The following is a 22,052-nucleotide window of genomic DNA, read 5'->3' as shown; positions in this document are numbered from 1 at the left end:
TAAAGTAGAATGTGAAAGTCTATGTAAGGGACAGAAATGCTATGAGATTTCAGAGGTAGGAGGGATCACTTCTGGGTTTGGGGATAGAGATGTTAATAGTGATTTCTTTTTTCACTCTTAGATCACATGGACTATGGTTGATAACTTGTGGGTTCTCCCACACTTGCCATTACTAGTTGGGATTGATTAGCTCATATGTGACTAACTTCCAGAAATCTTTCCTAGTTTTCTCAGTCTTGGTGCTCCTCCTCTCTCTATAAATCACTGTGTACTTGGACTTAGTTTGTATCTATCTTGTCTTTACTCTTTCATCAGGATGTTTTTATCCTTATAGTATGTTAGCTCTTTCAAGTCAGGGACCATCTCAATTGTATATTTGCATACTCTATGCCTAGGAAGAACACTGCCAAGAATATAGAAGGCATTTAATAAAAGCTTGTATTTTGTTAATTAATTATTCCTTTTCCACATAAAGGTGATGCTACCAGCCAAAGGGCATGCCATTTCAATAATTTTTTCTAGTAGTTTGATGGATTTATCCTGATCTATCTTACTCAACTCTAGTCAGATAATCATTAACAATAGCTGACATTTATATATCACTTTCAGGTTCACAAACTATGTTGCACAGATTCTCTCATTTGATCATTTTAACAACCTTGGGAGGTAGGTAATACAGGACTTATCTTCATTTTATAGATTGAGAGATTCAGGCTGAGAAGTTAAGTGATTTGCCCATGATGACTTAGCTGGTAAAATACCAGGATTTAAAACCAGCTCTCTCTTGATCCCAAGTTGCCACTATTATGAAGTCTTGCCAGGATTAAGGGTACAGAATAAAGCAACCTAGCTTTAGAGAGGCAGAGTAGTATGGTGGAAATACACTGGAAGTGCAATCAGAGGATATGGCTTTGCATCCTAGCTCTGCTCCTTACTTCCTGTATTCACCAATGCAAGTCACTATCTCTTCAGACCTCAATGTCTTCATCTATGAGATGAAGGGCTTGTAGAAGATAACCTCTAGAACTTCCTTCCAGTTCTTGGTCTTATGGAATTCCTGAGTTCAGTGCTTCTATCAACTGAGCTTAACTTGGTATAAAGATTTTTCTAAAAGGACATGAGCCCTTTTCCACACTCAAAGTTGTTGGTGAGTCATTTTTCCTCTCATGTATGACCCCATTTTGGGTTTTCTTGGCAAATACTGTAGTGGTTTGCCATTTCCTTCTCCAGTTCATTTTTACAGATAAGGAAACTGAGGCAAATAAGGGAAAGTGACTTGCCCAGGGTCACACAGCTCATCTGAACTCAGGAAGATGAGTCCTCTTGACTCCAGGCCTGTCATTCTGCCCATTGTGCCACCTGGATGCCCCAAGACTCAAAGTAGTGAAATTAAACACAGATATGCAAGGTACTACAGATATAAACTTAGTTTTTAAACACTCAGAACCTGCTGGATCAAACATGCTAAAAATGCAATCTTTTTTCCTCCTAGCTTTTATCAATTCACTTATCTAAATGAAGTTGTATAGGTTAGATCAGGCTTATCAAATTAATTCTGGGCTAGGAATTGTTGGCACCTGTAAAAGCTGGTCTATTATAGAACTAAAATGTACAGATGTTTAGCTGGCTGATGTGATTTTTCTGAGCCAGTCACCTCAAACATTCTTTCATTCAGCCAGTGCACACCTCTTCCCTCTTCCTTGCCCAAATCTTCTAGTGTGTGTGTGGGTCTGACTCTAGGCTCTGGGCTCTTGACTCTTGATCCACAGACTTCCCATTTTGGGGACATGCCAAAAACTATATGCACATTCTAATCAAGTAGAGAGAGCCCTAACCAGGTAATGGAACAAGGAATCACATGAAAAACACACCGCGCTGGGACATCTTCCTTCATATTCTGTATCTAGCTATCAATGGCATAGCTATCAAAGGACTCAGGTCTTCAGTGTTCCTGACCTGTGCATAGATTTTAAATGATTTTTCTTTCTTTAAAACTAGTCAGAAAGACAAAGATATATTACTTTTTTTTAAACTATGAAAAGTCTATTTATATTGTTGGGGACAGGTAGATTTTGCCTTAATGCCTTTTTGTCTGAGTTTGAGTTCATTGATGATATTTACAATTCACAACTCAGAAATAGCAAGTGTTGATTTCATATATTTTGATTCATTAAAAAAAATCAGGCATTTTAATTTTCTTTTTCTAAGATTAATTTTCTAGTTACGACAGAACAGAATCAGACCTTGACAACATTATACACATTAACTGATCATAGACACTTGTGAAACTGCAATTGCTGGGAGGAGAGCAACCTAAAAATTTACATGGGGGGGTGGAGGGGGAAGGATATTTTTGTCCCACTCTGTTAGGAAGACAATATTAATCAAAGACAATGTATACATATTGTTTCATAAAATATCTCTTCTATTTATTTTCTTAAGTAATACATATTGAGATATTGAAGTATTTAGTAGAATAGATATATACATTTTAGTCATTTTGGTCAATAATATGAAGGTTATAAAAAATAAAATCTGATTACCATATTGCACTAAAACTCAAGTATAGCCTATAATGATGCTCTTAGCCACAAATAAAAATGACAATAATGAAGAAAATGGTAATGATAACAAATGAAATATCTTTACTTGAATGGAAAGAAGTCTAAGCCAATTTATAATGAAAAATTATTTTACATGACAATTTTGTGTAATTGTTTTTTCAGTGAATACCTGCATTTTTTTTCCTCTTTCAAAGAGGTCTTATTTTAAGTAAGCAGATATATTTAGCCTAATAAGGTACTCTGGTAAGGTCAAGATAAGCCACTTAAGCTACTAAGAAAGGCACTATTCTTGTTTATTTTAGTACCTCAACAATTTTTCATTTTAGAAAGAAAGCAGGCAAGGTAGAGATTAAAACATTACTAAAGAGTATCAATTAGTTTTCTTGATTTTCACAATCTATAAAAGACTCTATGAGAATTCCATAAGAATAGGTTACTACCATAATGCACTGACAACTATAACTCTAAAGAGGTGACCTGAATGTGTTGTTTCAAAGACTATATAGTTTAAATCAGTTGATATATATTTAAGTTTTAAGTTTCAATGATAAAAATACCTTTCTATAGAATTTTAAAACTAAAAAGGGCAGTAAAAAGAACCCCAAATTGGTCTAAAAATCTAGTTTTTGGATATTAAAAAATGTCATTGATTGGTTCCCCAACTGGATGTTTAGAAAAGCCTACAGCAAGCTTAAATTCTTGGTACTGGCAGGTTAACAAGCTGATCCCTGGCTTATTTTTTTCATTATAATAAAATGTACTCAAAATAGAGTTTTCAACTGAGCTAAGAACTCAAAATAGGAAAAATTACATCGCTGGGCTGGGTACTGTTGCTGTTTTATGCAATCAAATGAGTCTATAGTGAATTTCTATAAATGACAATCTTTGATAATATTTATCTGGAATGAACAAATTCTGGCCTGAGAGCCAGGGCCAGTCCTACACTTTATTAACCCTTCTCTGTGAAGTGAGATTACTCCGAACACTGTCATTACAAGTCAGATAATAATTTTTCCAACAACAAGCCTCCGGGGATATATTTTTCATAAGAGAACCCCTAAAAATTTAAGGATAAAAGCAGACAAAGAGACACGAACAGAGAACAAACAATTTCAGAGGCCATGATCAAAAGGTAATACCTGAAATCCTAAAGCCCAAGAGTTTACTAGGGTATAAAAGAAGCAGTTTGCCTCAAATAACACTCATTTAAGAAATCAGATATCTTTTATTCCTTGTAGCTTTTTCTTGCTTAATAACGCATTGCACTATAGATCTTAGTATTTGTTGAAAAAAGTCCTATATCTCTTGCCTACGATTTACAAAAAATGAGTTAAATTCTTTCTGTTTCTTAAAGGAAAAAAATAAACAAGGTTTTTTCCCCCATTATACATAACTATACAAGAATTCTACTATTTCAAATGATGGGCAATACTTAAAATAATTTTTAAGGTTCATCAAATGTGTAGAGTGTTTTTCCTACCTCAGGTAAGAATCATAGACAAAGAACTAGAAGGGACTTTCAGAGGTTATTTAGTATGACTCCTTAATTTTATAGATGAAGAAATAGGAACCCACTCACCCAAGTTTATATAGCTATATGTAAGGTAGCTGGGATTGAAACCTCGGTCCTCTGATTCAGGACTCAATACTCTTTCCAATGTACTAGTATGCCTTCCAATGTGTATTATAGCCCTGCCTCCACAAACTCTTTCAATGAAATCTCGCGGAGGTGGATTGTCTCTTCATGAAGGCTAGGCTAGCAGAATATGTCCTCTGGCAAGTTCAACCAAGCTGGAAAGACTCTAGATATGGCCCTGGCTACAGACTATGTCTACTTTTTGAGCAATAGCTAGATCCAATCCAATAAACATTTATTAAATTCCTGCTTTGGGCAGGGTGCTGTGCTAAGAGCCAGGGATATGATTAATAAAAAGAAAAACAGTCTCTGCTCTCAAGGAGCTTATGATCTAATGGGAGGAGACAACACACAAAAGGAGGACAACACAGAAGTGAAGAGAAGTTGGTAGACTAGTAGGCAGGCTACTTGGTGATAATTTCTTTGTTTATGGAAATCTATAAAATGATTAAAAAGTAAAAAATAGCCCTCAGTTTTGTGTGGTCTTTTCCACTTCTGCAGTGATGGTGATGGAGTGGTGGAAAAGAGAGTCAAAGATTGCTAAAAATCATAGTTTTTAGATTGTACACAAATGTTCACTTAGCTGTTGGATTCTAAGTGTGAGATCCTTGTCTAGGGACTGAGTGGACAAACTACTAGAGCAACTAAATGACAATGTATTTTTATAATTGTACCAAGTGAAATAATTAAACTTATCGACTTGTGCAATAAGCCTTGCATGAATCACATCAATACATTATCATTGTAAAATAAACCAGAAGATAAGAAGTTGCAGCTAAATGGATCCCACATTCCACTTGAAGAAATAAACAAGAGAGTTAGCAATAAGAAGCATTGTTTTATGGGACACTTGGTAATAAGCATTTGCAAAAATTCTACCAGAAAGATAGCTAAAGTTTATGGGCCAACATTTGCTGCAGAGAGGGAGGAAAAAAAAGAGAAATTCAACAAAGAACTCAACAAAATGCTCCAAGTAAAATCACCATATAATTCAATGCTTAGTAACGTCAATGCTAAGACATGTAAAGGGGAAGATGGTAAAAAAATATGTTGGAAAATATGGCTTGGGAGGAAGAAATGAGAGGCAAAGACTTGTAAATTATATGTAAGTCTTGTGCCTATATATGATGTATACTTTATATCATGTATACTTTCTTTTAGGAAAGAGTCAGGAGTCACTGGACATGGTAAACATTAAATAAAATCACAAAACATGGAACTAATTATATGTTAATAGATGGAAAATAACTGGTTACCACAGTGGGATTCATTTCCCATATAGTTATAAATGTATAGCCAGACCATCATCTTGTTAGAGCAAAGATCAAAATCAGTATGAAATTGGAAGAATAAAAATGACAAGAAGTTATGGCCATATATGCTAGAAAACAGGAAATGGATAAAAGAACAAACATTGACCGTGTATCAAAATTTTCTAAAAAAGTTTATCTGGCATAGCTCAGTCATCATAATAAGGAGACTAAAAGCACCTAGAAATCACCTCAGTCAAAAACCAACTTGCTCTCTTTGTCAACTGGAGAGAGATGGCAGTCAAGGACATCAGTAGTTTATAGCATAAAATCAGTTGTAAAATCTTATGGGGGAGGAGGTTGGAAGATTATGAGCAGTACTGCTTCATAAAATATCAGAAGTGAAGAATAAACAAGTTAAAAGATGTATATACAATAACTCTTTCTCAATCAGTGAGAGTGGAGCCAATACATTTGCACCCTAACATCCCAGGCCCAGACGTGCCATATGAGAAAACAGAAATGAGTAAAGAAAAGGTGGGAAGAGCACCTAGGTTGGACCAAGCCTACAAACAGGAATTCCTTGTTGCAGGTCACACAGTTTTGAGGATGTTGACAATAGATTTGTGAGATTCACTTTATCTAAATGCAATAAATATCTATTAGGCATATGCTGTGTGTCCAGCACTGTGTATACAATGACAAAAACAAAATAGCAGGAAGACTAAGCTATGAAGATAGTCCAGGCAAGGAGTGATGAGCACTTGTATTGGCATAGAAGCTCTAAGTGAGAAGGGGAAAGATTTGAGATATGCTATACAGACAGGATCAACAAATCAAATTCTTGCAAAAAGAATCATTACCCAAAAAAAGGAGACTAGGAAAATATCAATTCACCCATACTTACTTCCCCATCTCTATAAAATATTTATGAGAATAATTCACAGCTATGTTAAGAGCATTTCTGATGAAGGTATGAGAAAGAACTAAGCAGTCTTTCAATTTTCTATAGTGACATAATTGACTGAAAGGTAAGGCAAATGCAGGATCCCACTGTGCTTATTATTTGTTGACTATTAAAAAATATGACCTGATAGAGCAAAATTCTACCTTCCTTCAAGGCCTTCCTTCAATAAAAGTTCTCTCTCTCTCTCTCTTTCTCTCTCTTTCTATGTCAAAATCATATATGATGTAAGATGTAAAAACATAGGTGATTTTGCTTGACAGCTCTCTGATTGTGAATATCCAGTGAGGAATGAAGCTGGAAGATCTATGCTCACCAAAGGTTTTTCCACTGTCATAGAGGATGTTTAGTATAGAGTCCAAATGAAATAGGACTCTGGATAGATGATGAGGTTTTCCACATGTTCCTGTTAGCAGATGGCATTCATTTTTATCAAGTCCCAGAGTACTGCAGAACCTTCCAAACGAGATCCATAATCACTCAAAAGATTTTGGTCTCATTATGTACATAAGAAAGTACAAATGGATGAACAATGTGTACTGTCCAAACCAGGATAAGCAGCTATTGTGCAGAACTGTGCTATCTGTCAAACTGATGATAAGGGTGGGCAATCTGTGAGAGATGGGATAGTTTGTCTGCATTACAGCTTAATGATCTTATCACCATGATTAGTTAATATTTACTGTCTACTACTGCATGCAACTAGTCTAATGTATTGATCATTAGGTGAACACCTTTACCTTTTGGTAGCATATTATATCTGGTAGGTAGGTGGCAGAGTGGATAGAACGATGGACCTACAGTCAGGAAGACTAGAGTTCAAGTCTAGTCTCACAGCTAATAGCTGTTTGATCTGAGGCAAGCCACTTAACCTCTGCCTCAGTTTCCTCAACTGCAAAATAGTGATAATAACAGCACCTACTTCGCAGAGTTGCTGTGAGGATCTGATGAGATAATATCTGTAAAGTTCTCAGCACGGTGCCTGGTACATAGCAGGCACCTGTATAAAAAGCTACCTATTGTTATCACCACCATCATCATATCTTAATGCTTACTTTTTTCACTGTGGCAGATCATATCTGATAAAGTAAAAGGCTCTATTTTAACCCCTGTCTATGCTGCCAAGCAGGGGTGGTCTGTACAATCCAGGCCTGGGCAGCCAGACTGTTTATACAGCCTATACATATGAGCAAGTTCTGGCAGGAATTTGCCATGGCTGCTGCCTGGTGGACTATACAGAGAGAGAGAAATAACTCAAAACTTCCAGTTATCAGGTCATTTCCTGATGACAGGAAATTTGGTCTTGCTCCTGGAAATGGCCTGGGCCTCCGTGGTTGTTAGAGTATCCGAAGCAGGCTACTTCTGCTGAGAGCAATGAGAGGAGTCTCCCACTTGGTTTGCGATGCCGTGAGATGTATCCCCATCTTCCCCTGCTTAATGAGGAAGGTGGCTGCTGGCACTAAGGTTTTGTCACTGGCAGCTATCTACCCATAAAAATTTTATATCCCTTTACAGGAATATTTCCTCCACCTATGTACTTTGAGACAGAGTGAGCCATTCTATGAGATTTCACACCCAACTGTAGATGAATTATTACTATGGCCACAAACCCTCTCAATTTACCAGTAACTTGTGGCTTCTAGATTAATTTGGTCATTGGTGCAAATATATAAGGTGGGCACTTGAGTCACTTGTCAGGGTTCTGCAACCACCAGCTGCCAGGATCCCTGGACCTCTAATACACGAATGCCCAAGAGGAGGGGGAAGTGATCAGAAGCTGCTTATCAAGGAAGCAGCTCTCTCCAATATGGTTATATCACTGTAACAGGTCCTTGGGGGGGGGGGGGGTTCTGTGCCTGAGAGCTCAAGAAGATTCTAGAACAGACCAATAAACACAACTTTGTTCAGAGTCATATACAAAAAGGAAAAGGCACCTAGGGAACTGGATTCCCCAGAATTGTACTATTCTTCCACTTAGAGCTTCATCTGACTCTTCTGCTCTCCCTCCTATCAACAAACCCATCTCCAAATTCATGGTATCGAAGCCTTTTTAAGGAACCTAAGCCATGTCTGCTTTCATAAGTCTCCTGCAGGTAGCTTCAGAGGGCTAAATAAGGTGGTGCCCTTATCAGGGCTGCCTACCATCAGTAGCTGCTTTTTTTCTGGTATGAGCAGCAATGTCAGTCTCTACAGCATCTGAAAATCCCATAGGACCAGTCCTTTTACAGTAGGAACCCAGAAAAACACTCCATATGGCAAGACTGTATAGCGATAGTTGAAAATAGTATTTCACTCTATTCAACAGTAATAGGCAGGAATATTTGCAAATATCAAGGGTGAGTTGAAGTACAGTGTTTAATATTGGTGAGCTCAAGTTTAAGAATATTATTATAATTATACTCTAAGAATAAGTTCAATGTCAAATGAGTTCAAAATCATAATCATTTTTCTGAAATTATTAACAGTTTTGGCATATGAAAGAATCTCTGAATGCTAGCTTTTTCAATATTGTGTATAAATATAAATGTATAACGACACTGGCAGCTATCTACCCATAAAAATGTAACGTATAAATACATTAATTGAAATTGTAGCAGCTTTTATAAATTTTACGCAGTCCCATTTTTGTTCCTCAAATTTATCTTTTGTAAGAAAATATAAAGCCAGATAGTGCATAACAATAGTCACTTGGGATACGTGGATGCTGTAACTACACATTTATTCAGTTCAAGGCAAGAAACATTTCATGACATTTATAGGTAAAAGGTAATTATGCATGCTTCGAACACTGTTAATCTAGGGGCCAGCATTCATTCTACTCCTGGGAATAATAAACTCTGAATGGGATTTAGCTGTAGAAAATACCTTCTACAATCAAGGTCCCTGTGAGGAAAGGATGAGAAAATCACATTACCACTCAGGATTTCCCTCTGCGGATGCAGTAAGGCCAGAGGATACAATTCTGATGTGGAAGAAAATTATTATCTTATATGTTTTTATATATTTATATATTTTTTCAATATATTTATTGTATAGCATTAAAAAGGAAGAGTACTGGTTAAGGTTAGGTTGGCCCTAACCTTAACCCTAAATTCATTTCTAACCCTAACCTGGAAATATATAGATGTTTTTGAGAAGAGAAGTGGGGACTTTAATTCTGAACGTTTTTCAATGATCATTCTCTTCGACCTCTCTGCAGCCTTTGACATTGTGGAGCACCCTCTCCCTGCTGCTACTTTCTTTTCTAGGTTTTTGGGACACCACTTGGTTTTGATTCTTCTTCTACCTATCTGACTGCTCCTTCTCAGTCTCCTTTTCAGGATTCTCACCCAGGACACATCATCTAACCATAGGTATCCTACAGGGTTCTGTCCTGGGCTTGCTTCTCTTCTCCCTCTATACTACTTCACTTGGTGATCATATCAGCTGCCAGGGATTTAATTACCATTTCTCTGCTTCTGATTTTCAAAACTATCCTGTCCCAACCTCTCTGGTGACCCTTAATTTCACATCTCCAAATGCTTTCAGATATCTTGAACTGGATGTCCAATAAATATTTTAAACTTAACATGTCCAAAATGGGACTCACTTTTCTCCATAAACTCATTTTTCTCACAACTCTTACCTTCCCTGTTTCTGTAGAGTACAATACAATCCTCCCTGTCCCTTAGTTTGGAACCTAGGTATTACCCTCAACTCTTCCCTATCTCTTATTCCCCATATCCAATATCCAGCCAAGTCCTGTCAAACTTACCTTACAATAACTTTTGAATATGACCCCTTATTTTCTATGACACTACCACCACCTTGGTGTAGGGCCTCATCTTGTGGGATTTGGATGGCAAAATGAGATGGCCCCTAATGAACACATGTCAAGTATTGTGTCTTGAGATGTTTTCTAATGGCTGCCAATATACTGTAATAATTTGGATACTAAGAAATGATTACACAGAAATGAATAATCAGTTTTCACAGAGGCCTTATTTTCAGAAGCAGACCCAGTTTGCATGCTAAAATATCTCGTTCACAGTTAATTCACCTCCTCACACTTGGACTACTGCAACAGCCTACTGGTGAACCTGCCTGCCTCAAGTGTCTCTGCACTCCAATCCACCCTCATTTCAGCCTCTAAAGTGATTTTCCTAATGCACATGTCTGACCATGTCACCCCCTTACTCAATAAACTTCAGTGGTTCCCTGTTGCTTCTGGGATCAAATACAAAATGTTCTGTTTGGCTTTCAAAGTCCTTCCTAACATAGCTCCCTTCTACCTTTCCAATCTTCTTATACGCCTTACCACCCAATGAGTACCTGTCAATGCAGTCACATGGCTTCCTGGCTGTTGCGCAGACACTCCCTCTCTCAGCTCTGGGCTACTTCCCTTGCCTTGAGTCTTCTCCCTCCTCACCTTCCCTCATTTCTTTTAAGTTGCTTCTAATACTCCATTTTCTACAGGAAGCCTTTCCCTTCCCTTCTTCATCAAAATGTCTTCTCTGTTAATTTTTCCCCATTTATTCTATATAGCTTGTCTGCACATATCTGTTTGCTTCTTGTCTCTCCTATTAGATTACAAGCTCCCTGAAGGCAGCCTGTCTTTGGACTCTCTTTGCGTCCTCAGGGCTTAGCACAGTCCTGGCACATAGTAGACATTTAATAATTGTTTATTGACTGACTGAATTCCTATCCAAAAATCTATTAAAAACATGTTATAACATGGATTCATCTGCTGTGAAAGAAGAAAAAGGAAACAAAAGCCCTTTATTAGGCCAACATATTGCATGGCGTGTGTGTGTGTGTGTGTATGTGTGTATATATGTATATATATATATTTACACATATATGTATGGAGAGAGAGAGAGAGAGAGAGAGAAAGAGAGAGAGAGAGAGAGAGAGAGGGAGGGAGAGAGAGAATTTTGATATTTACAAAGCACTTTACATTCAATATCTACTACAAAAAACAATTTTCTGCAAGGGTTATTTTATCCTTTGTGAAAATGTTATCACCTCCACTTTACAGATGAGGAAACTGAGGTCCAAAGAGGCAAGGTCACCTATCTAAGGTCCCATAATTAGTAGGTGCACAAATCAGACCTCAAACTCAGGTCTTCTCCCTCCAAGTTCAGTGTTCTGTTCCCTCCACTGTGCCATTTCACATAAACTCCCTGATGGAGCTGTCAGACTATCAGAGATCATGGCATGGTGTAATATTCAGTGTCTGCAGCAAAATGAAGGAATATAAAAGAAATGTGGAAATAGTTTCACTGATAGGTATGTGACTATAAATGGATGAATATTAATAAGATATATTTGTATTATGCATATGTATGGATGACTATGTAAATAAGCATAAGGATGGTCATATGAAACTGTGAGAGGAAGTCTAGGAGAAAGAACAAAAATAAATGTGAAAATAGTTTCACTAATAGGCATATGAATGTGGGGTGTGTGTGTGTGTGCACGCATGGGTGTGTGTGTGTGTGTGTGTGTGTGTGTGTGTGTGTGTGTGTGTGTGTGTAGAGTGTTGTATATATAGGTTTGAGGATGCTTGCACATGGTCATTTTGTTGGTACATGGAGGGTGAAGTTGTATGGTATTAAAAAAGCAGAGGTGGGAGTCACTTGACTATGGTTCTAGTTGTGTACATGCCATCATTCTAATTAGTCATGCACCCATGGGCAAGCTACTTAAGTGCTGTGAGCCTCAATTTCCTCATCTTCTAAATGGAGATAATACTTGCACTACACAACTTCTAGGGGTCATACAAGTATAATAATACCTTAGAACTGTATAGTACTTTTAGGTGTTAAATTTTTAATATTTTATTATTTAATATTTTAGTTTTCAACATTGATTTCCACAAGATTTTGAATTACAACTTTTCTCCCCATTTCTATCCTCCCCCTACTCCAAGATGGCATATATTCTGACTGCCCAGTTCCCCAGTCAGCTCTCTCTTCTGACACCCCATTCTCCCCCATGCCCTTTCCCCTTACTTTCTTGTAGGCCATGTAGGTACTTTCTTCTATGCCCCATTCCCTATATATCTTATTTTCCAGTTGCATGCAAAAACAAAAACAAAAACAAAACACAAACTTTTTCTTTTGAGCATTTGCTTTAAAACTTTGAGTTCCAAATTCTCTCCACTCTTCCCTTCCCCCACCCACCATCCCTAAGAATGCAAGCAATTCAATACAGGCCACACATGTATCATTATGCAAAACACTTCCATAATACTCATGTTGTGAAACACTAACTATATTTCCCTCCATCCTATCCTGTCTCCTTTTATGCAGTTTTCTCCCTTCACCCTGTCCCTTTTCAAAAGTGTTTGCTTTTGATTAACTCCTCTCCCTATCTGCCCTCCCTTCTATCATCCCCCCTTTTTTATACCCTTCCCCCTACTTTCCTGTAGGATAAGATACCCAATTGAGTGTGTATGTTATTCCCTCCTCAAGTCAAATCTGATGAGAGCAAGATTCCCTCATTCCCCCTCACCTGTACCCTCTTCCCTTCCAACAGAACTGCTTTTCTTGCTACTTTTATGTGAGATAATTTACCCCATTCTATATCTCCCTTTATCCCTCTCTCAACATATTCCTTCTCACCCCTCAATTTTATTTTAGTTTTTTAGATATCATCCCTTCATATTCAACTTACCCTGTGCCCTCTGTCTATATATATGTATATTCCCTTCAACTACTCTAATACTGAGAAAGGTCTCATGAATTACATACATCATCTTTCCGTGTAGGAATGTGAACAAAACAGTTCAACTTTAGTAAGTCCCTTATGAATTCTCTTTCTTGTTTACCTTTTCATGCTTCTCTTGATTATTGGGTTTGAAAGTCAAATTTTGTATTCAGCTCTGGTATTTTTAATGAGAAAGCTTGAAAGTCCTCTATTTTACTGAAAGTTCATATTTTGCCTTTGAGCATTATACTCAGTTTTACTGGGTAGGTGATTCTTGGTTTTAATCCTAACTCCATTGACCTCTGGAATATCATATTCCAAGCTCTTTCATCCCTTAATGTAGAAGCTGCTAGATCTTGTGTTATCCTGATTGTGTTTCCAAAATACTTAAATTGTTTCTTTTTGGCTGCTTGAAGTATTTTCTCCTTGACCTGGGAGCTCTGGAATTTGGTGACAATATTCCTAGAAGTTTTTCTTTTTGGGATCTTTTTCAAGAGGCGATAGGTGGATTCTTTCTATTTTATCCTCTGGCTCTAGAATATCAGGGCAGTCTAGGCTCTTTTTTTTTCCTCATGGCTTTCAGGTAGTCCAATAATTTTTAAATTATCTCTCATGGATCTATTTTCTAGATCAGTGGTTTTTCCAATGAGATATTTCACACTGTGTTCCATTTTTTCATTCCTTTCATTCTGTTTTATGATATCTTCATTTCTCATAAAGTCACTAGCTTCCACTTGCTCCAATCTAATTTTTAAGGTAGTATTTTCTTCAGTGGTCTTTTGGACCTCCTTTTCCATTTGGCTAATTCTGCCTTTCAAGGAATTCTTCTCCTCATTGGCTTTTTGGAACTCTTTTGTCATTTGGGGTAGTCTATTTTTTAAGGCATTATTTTCTTCAGTATTTTTTTGGGTCTCCTTTAGCAAGTCATTGACTTGTTTTTCATGGTTTTCTTGCATCACTCTCATTTCTCTTCCCAATTTTTCCTCTACTTTTCGTACTTGCTTTTCCAAATCCTTTTTGAGCTCTTCCATGGCCTGAGACCAATTCATATTTTTCTTGGAGGCTTTTGATATAGGTTCTTTGACTTTGTTGACTTCTTCTGGCTGTATGTTTTGATCTTCTTTGTCACCAAAAAAAGATTCTAGAGTCTGAGTCCATTTTCACTGCCTGGCCATGTTCCCAGCCAACTATTTGACCCTTGAGCTTTTTGTCAGGGTATGATTGCTTGTAGAGTAGAGAGTGCTTTGTCTCAAGCTTTAGGGGCCAAGCGCTGCTGTTTTTATAACTACTTATTCTCCACCATCACCACAAGTTCTGCCACACCAGCCCTCCTCCTCCCCCAAGAACCGCCAACCAGGATCACAATCCAGATCCAAGCAGGGCAAAGCAAGAGAACCTGCCTCTGTGCCAGGAAAGCTCTCCTTGTACTTCTGCTCTGATCCGCTGCTTGATTCCTCCCACTACGTGAGCCAGGGATTCCAGAAGCAGCTGATGCTGGAGCTCTGGAAGCAGCTGCAGAAGCTTCCTGCTGCTGCCACCCCCAGTGATGGGGTTGACCTCTTTCACCTCATTACAGCAGTTTCCTCACTAACCTGCTCTGTGGTCTTTGGCATTTGTGGGTTGAGAAGTTTGATAACTGCTACAGCTCAATGATTCATGGCCCTCAGGCCTGCTCAGTGTGAATCCAGGTCTGGTTGGTCCTGGCACAGCCCATGCTGGGCTGCACTCCTCTCCCAGCACCATGTGATAGACGATTACCAGCGACCATCCAGTCTGTTCTGGGCTGGTGACCTGTTTCCCTCTGCTATTTCATGGGTTCTGCACCTCTAGAATTTTTTCAGAGCCATTTTTTACAGGTGTTTAGAGGGATTCAGAGGAGAGCTTAAGCAAGTCCTTGTTTTCCAGCTGCCATCTTGGCTCCACCCCCAGAACTGTATAGTTTTAAAAGAAGTTTTGTATATCTCAACGTATTTAACCTTCATAACAGCCCTGTGACTTCACATATTGGTTGGCTGTTGTCCTTCATTCTCAAAGAGGATCAAAATAGTGTCACTATGTTGGGGTCAAGGTACAGCGTGTCCGACTGTGGCTGATCAGAACAATATGAGCTCAGAAGGCCCTACCACAACCCTGGCCATCACACCCCAGAAGTGAACTGCTCTTTCTACTTTACAGATGTGGTTGGTAGGTTCAACGTTTATCTCAAAATCAATTTTAGGAAAGTCACAGAATGTTAGGGCCAGGAGGAACTTTGTAAATCTCATGCTACTCATTTCACAGAGAATATGAGAGAGGGGAAGCAACGTCCTCAAGATTACACATGTCAGTGTAAGAGCTAATACTAGAATCCTGGACCATGCTCTTTACAGTATACCATGATGCTGCACGGTCTGTGGAAGGGAGAGTTCTCTAAGATTCTTTCTAGTTCCAGACCCTACTATCCAAAGATCTTGCTTTGTAACAAAGTGAGCAGGGTTAGAGGGAGAAGAAGAAATCTTGGAGTATCAGCAGCTCCTTTCCCCTTTGTACTCTAGAAAAGGAGAGGTGAATTTCCCAGGTCCCTGAGCATATATTCCATTTTCCACTGAGATACTTTGACATGAGCTATTTAAAATTACTTCACTAGGCATTTTAAAAAGCCCAAAGAAATTGGCTATGTGGTGTAACAGAATTCAGCTCGATACTTCTGAACCTAGATTTAAGTATATTTCTCAAATAAATGCCATTCCTATGATACAAAGCTTTGCACTGAGTGCTGAAACAATCTCATGATGAGATTATAAGTAATAATCAGAGAATCATTTAGTCTAGGTCAGAAATGGAAAAGAAATGATGAGGTCGCATCTATGAGGTTTGCTTAAGTTCCTAGTTCAGTTTTTTTTTTTTTTAAAGCTTGACCACTGATACCTCTCCCTTTTGTGGCAGTCTTAACAACTCCATGATTAAGAAGTTTTCCCCTTATATTAGGTATTTTCTTTTACTTAATTCCATCCATTACTCCTAGTTCCCATCTTAGGTCACCTCTCAAAAATCTCCTTCTCTCCTTGGTTCCTATACCCTTCAATTACTTGGAGACTATTATCATCATTGGTTGTTTCCCTTTTCTTCCTTAAACTTGTTCCATTGCACCAACCTCTTAGTCATAATTTGGCCAAGCTATGAATTTTATGTTTTTAATCTTTCCTTATAATGTTTCCCTCAATTTCATCAACTCTTTAGGTCCTCTTTCCAGCAATCCTGGGCTTGTCTAAATCTCTATCTGGGCTTTGGCAGAGCTATCTAAGCGGCCCCTCCTAAGTCAGGTGTCCTTTGGCAACAGAAGCATAGAGTTTTTTGTTTTTTTGGTTTTTTTGGAGGGGGAAAGGCCAGGCAATTGGGGTTAAGTGACTTGCCCAAGGTCACACAGCTAGTAAGTGTGTCAAGTGTGTGAGTCCAGATTTGAATTCAGGTCCTCCTGACTCCAGGGCTGGTGCTCTATTCACTGCGCCACTTAGCTGCCCCCAGAAACACAGAGTTTTAATTTTATTTTTCACTGTTCAATGAAGAGAATCTCAAACTGTACCCAGTGCAATAAATAAACTGTCCATGTAAAAAGATGTATCATGCTCACAAACAGCATCCCAATTGTGAGCTTAAAAGGGATAGGACATAGTCCTGTTATATAAATAAAAACATTTATAATCACAAAGGTAGCAGAATAACTGTAGTTATATATGAAAGAACTTGTTCTCATCAACACATTAAGATCTTGTATAATGAATAATAAATTAACTGGATCAAGAAAGGGAAAGAAAGTCATAACAGTTAATAATGTGGAAAAATGATCTTATCAGGCAGTAGGTCCTATTCCATATGAGTTACCTCAATATATAATTTTTCCTCTAAACAGAGGAAATCTCAAAACAAAAGCTTTCCAAGATGGCAGGTTAAGAGGCAAGTCCAAAGATGAACTTAAAAATAATACTATTCTTTAGGTGGATGAATTACCAAGTCTTTAATTTTCAACAAAAAAGTGCCTGGTCTAAACTTGAGAGGTGTACAGTTAGAGTACCCTTTAGCTTAGTTAGAAGTTGGTCAAGAAAAAAATCTTTTCTTCTTCCAGTTATGAAGTCTATCACTTGGGAACAGGACATTTGATGGGAGTGATTATCTCCAACCTGATTTATTTTAGAATATAAAGCATCTCAGGCAATATTTGGATACATATAATTTTGGGGGAAAACACCCTATAAAACTAAGCTTTGAGAAACAGAAAATTTGAGCCTCACAAAAAACATAATTTGTAATTGAAAGAAAATAATATTTAAAAGAAAAAAAACTTTTTTGTCCTTCCAAAAAGAGACAAAAATGACTAAGTTTTTTTCCCAAGAGAATTATGCCACTTTTATACAAGAAAATTACAGTCGCCACAAATTGCTCTCAACAATTCCAGCGCTTCTTCATTTGACCACTTGAAAAATCAAAGTTCTTTCAGATTATAAATATAACTTTTTATAACTCTGTTATTACGTACTGTGAATGGGGAAACGGGGCCAATCTTGTGGCCATAGCGTCGAATGGCCTCTCTGATGTGGCTGGGCTGGATGGCATCGCTTTGAGCCTCGATACCACAGGCTGCCGTGCTCTGCAACAGAAAAACACCGAAAATGTTACTAAATCAAAAACACACAACAGACCTACAGTGCATAAAATATGAAAATAAACCTTTATCAAATGGACCACTTTTTTTCCCCCTGAGGACACACATCATTGCTGCCACACACCATACACCACACCCCCCCCCCGCCAAAATTCCATTAACAAATCAAAGATGACTTTTATATGACCTCTTCCTAACAGACCCACCAAAAGCTATTTTTATGCTCTTAATATTTCACCTAGGACCAAATGTCAAAGTGCAGAAGAATGAACAGCAGCCACTTGCACTCAGATGAAAAAGTATCACCAGAGGCCTGCTGGGAGAGCCACAGGAAATGACTTTTTAAATGTTTTAAACTTTTGTTATTGTAATGATAGGGGGAAACACCCCTATTTTCAGGGAGCATTTCAAACTTGGGCAGGCTTTTGACATAATTTCAGTCTAGTCAGAATTAAAGTAAAAACTAGAATATTTTTTAGGTGTGGTAGACCCAAAAATACACATTCAAGAATTACTATTAAATTGTTCTTAATGCTCTTTGCCTATCTGCCTAATCTGTAAAGTGGTGAGATGAAAGATATAGGAAAATCAAGAATGAATCAGATTTCAAGTAACGCAGGCAGCAAAGCTGCATAACAGAGATCTGGACTTAGAGACGGGAAGAAGTTTGAACCCTGCCTCGGACTCTTATTAGCTATAAGAGCTGTGCCTCAGTTTCCTTATCTGTAAAATAGGGACAAAAATGGCACCTCCCTCACATGGTGGTTGTAAGTATCAAATGAGTTTACACATGTAAAGCACTTTGCAAAATTTAACACCATGTAAATGCTAGTTATTAATGAAGGATTAGACAATTCTTATAATTGGTGCAAGAAGAGCAACAAATACTACATGCATAATCATACATGATTTGTTTATAGAGGGCACATATTAAATAATAGCTGAACTGAATCTGTGAATATTAAAATATGTGAATATTAAAATGACAAACAATATCATGATGAATAATAAAAATCACGATAAAAACCAGAAGCTTTTCATATTTTTGTACTTGAAAACACTATGTACAAATCTACAGTCGACCAACTCTTTAGTAGAATACAAAATGCTGATTTAATGGCAGAAGTCTAATTGTGTATTAGTTGTTCTGCTAATCTGAAATTTTAGGTTTCAACCTCATTTTAAAAGCTGCTAGCTACCAAAAAAAGCCCATCACCTTTACATAAATTATCTTCTAGTGGTGATGCTACATGCCTGTAAATTATGGAATGACAAGCCCTCCAAAGAATCAAAATCACAGGTGACCTAAAGAACAATGGATGGACTCGATGGGTATAAATAAGTCACAGAATGCCACCAAGAATGACGTTCAAATGAGAAGTGGCATAAAAGATGTCACTGAGGACATGCATGACTGGAAAGGGAGGTGGGCTGGTCACATATAGAAAGTAAGAGACAATATATTTATAGACTGAGTGTTGTACTGGTATGCAATAAAATGTGAAAAGAACCAGAAAAAGGCTTCCACAGCACTGGGATATATACAAGACATACACAGAAAAGATGCAAAGGAATAGATAGACTGCCTTCACTAGTAGAGGAAATGAATATGTACACTACTGAGATTACAGATCTATTGAACAATCAAAGAAGAGGAAAAAAATTGTTTTTAAGATGTCCCAAGAATTTATATATATAAATTGCAAATAAAAAGGCCTTATTAATTAATTTACTTATTGAGACAAGTGCTTCTCATGCCAGATCCTTGAGCTCCTGTTGCACAAGCTCCTTCTTCAAAATCTCTGGATTGCATCCCCCCATTCTCTCTTCTTTTGCACCAACTGCTTACAAAAAGGAGGCCCTCCCCCTCACCAAAAAAAAAAATACTTCAACCAGTGATCCTCATCCCATCTGCTCCCCTATCCTCTGGCAGTTTGTCACCACTACCACCGCCATTGTCATCATCATCACTATAATCATCTCCTCCTGAATGTCTGTCCCTCATTTTCTTGTTTTTTAAATTATTTTATTATTTATTTAACATTTTAGTTTTCAACACTGATTTCCACAAGATTTTGAGTTACAAATTTTCTCCCCATTTCTCCCCTCCCCCCCCACTCCAAGATGGTATATATTCTGATTGCCCCGTTCCTCAGTCAGCCCTCCCTTCTGTCACCCCACTCCTCCCCATCCCCTTTCCCGTTACTTTCTTGTAGGGAAAGATAGATTTCTGTGCCCCATTCCCTATATATCTTATTTCCCAGTTGCATGCAAGAAACAGCTTTTTCTTTTGAGCATCTGATTTTAAAATTCTGAGTTCCAAATTCTCTCCCCTCTTCCCTTCCCCCACCCACCCTCCCTAAGAAGGCAAGCAATTCAACACAGGCCATACAGGCATCCTTATGCAAAACACTTCCACAATAATCATGTTGTGGAAGACTAACTATATTTCCCTCCATCCTATCCTGTCCCCCTTTATTCGATTTTCTCCCTTGTTCCTGTCCCTTGTCGAAAGTGTTTGTTTTTGATTAACTCCTCCCTCTATCTGCCCTCCCTTTTAACATCCCCCCTTTTTTATCCCCTTCCCCCTACTTTCCTGTGGGATAAGATACCCAAATGAATGTGTATGTTATTCCCTCCTCAAGTCAAATCTGATGAGAGCAAGATTCCCTCATTCCCCCTCACCTGCACCCTCTTCCCTTCCAACAGAACTGCTTTTTTTTTGCCAATTTTATGTGAGATAATTTACCCCATTCTGTCTCTTCCTTTCTCCCTCTCTCAATATATTCCTCTCTCATCCCTTAATTTAATTTTATTTTTTTAAGATATCATCCCTTCATATTCAACTCACCCTATGCCCCTTGTCTATATATATATATATATATATATGTATATACACACACACACACATATATATATATATATATATATATATATGTATATACACACACACATATATATATATATATATACACATACATATATATATTCCCTTCAACTACCCTAATACTGAGAAAGGTCTCTTGAATTACACACATCATCTTTCCATGTAGGAATGTAAACAAAACAGTTCAACTTTAGTTAAGTCCCTTATGATTTCTCTTTCATGCTTCTCTTGATTCTTGGGTTTGAAAGTCAAATTTTGTATTCAGCTCTGGTCTTTTCACTGAGAAAGCTTGAAAGTCCTCTATTTTATTGAAAATCCATATTTTGCCTTTGAGCGTTATACTCAGTTTTGCTGGGTAGGTGATTCTTGGTTTTAATCCTAGCTCCTTTGACCTCTGGAATATCATATTCCAAGTCCTTCCATCCCTTAATGTAGAAGCTGCTAGATCTCATGTTGTCCTGATTGTGTTTCCACAATACTCAAATTGTTTCTTTCTGGCTGCTTGCAGTATTTTCTCCTTGATCTGGGAGCTCTGGAATTCGGTGACAATATTCCTCGGAGTTTTCTTTTTGGGATCTTTTTCAAGAGGAGATAGGTGGATTCTTTCTATTTCTATTTTATCCTCTGGCTCTAGAATATCAGGGCAGCTCTCCTTGATAATTTCTTGAAAGATGATATCTAGGCTCTTTTTTTGATCATGGCTTTCAGGTAGTCCAATAATTTTTAAATTTTCTCTCCTGGATCTATTTTCCAGGTCAGTGGTTTTTCCAATGAGATATTTCACATTGTTTTCCATTTCTTCATTCCTTTGGTTCTGTTTTATAATATCTTGATTTCTCATAAAGTCACTAGCTTTCACTTGCTCCAATCTAATTTTTAAGGTAGTATTTTCTTCAGTGGTCTTTTGGACCTCCTTTTCCATTTGGCTAATTCTGCCTTTCAAGGAATTCTTCTCCTCATTGGCTTTTTGGAACTCTTTTGCCATTTGGGGTAGTCTATTTTTTAAGGTGTTATTTTCTTCAGTATCTTTCTGGGTCTCCATTAGCAAGTCATTGACTTGTTTTTCATGGTTTTCTTGCATCTCTCTCATTTCTCTTCCCAATTTTTCCTGTACTTCTCTTACTTGCTTTTCCAAATCCTTTTTGAGCTCTTCTATGGCCTGAGACCAATTCATATTTTTCTTGGAGGCTTTTGATGTAGGCTCTTTGACTTTGTTGACTTCTTCTGGCTGTATGTTTTGATCTTCTTTGTAACCAAAAAAAGATTCTAGAGTCTGAGTCTGAGTCTGTGTCCTTTTTCACTGCCTGGCCATGTTTCCAGCCAACTACTTGACCATTGAGCTTTTTGTCAGCGTATGACTGCTTGTAGAGTAGAGAGTGCTTTGTCCCAAGTTTTAGGGACAGTGCTGTTGTTTTCAGGGCT

General features: G+C 37.7%; 1 protein-coding gene across 2 annotated transcripts in view; it reads right to left on the bottom strand.

Moving 5' to 3' along the window:
• Positions 1 to 22,052, bottom strand: part of SUPT3H (SPT3 homolog, SAGA and STAGA complex component) — a 706,568-nt gene that overhangs the window by 91,309 nt on the left and 593,207 nt on the right. For both annotated transcript variants that reach the window (XM_036767517.1, XM_036767518.1), the window contains exon 11: positions 17,618 to 17,728. In XM_036767517.1, coding sequence (XP_036623412.1) covers positions 17,618 to 17,728 — 111 coding nt within the window. The remainder of the gene's footprint in view (positions 1 to 17,617; positions 17,729 to 22,052) is intronic.

The sequence above is a fragment of the Trichosurus vulpecula genome, chromosome 7 (genome assembly GCF_011100635.1).
Source record: "Trichosurus vulpecula isolate mTriVul1 chromosome 7, mTriVul1.pri, whole genome shotgun sequence".
Classification (NCBI taxonomy): Eukaryota; Metazoa; Chordata; class Mammalia; order Diprotodontia; family Phalangeridae; genus Trichosurus; species Trichosurus vulpecula.
The sequence above is the reverse complement of the archived record's forward strand: the minus strand, read 5'-3'. Positions and strand labels throughout refer to the sequence as shown.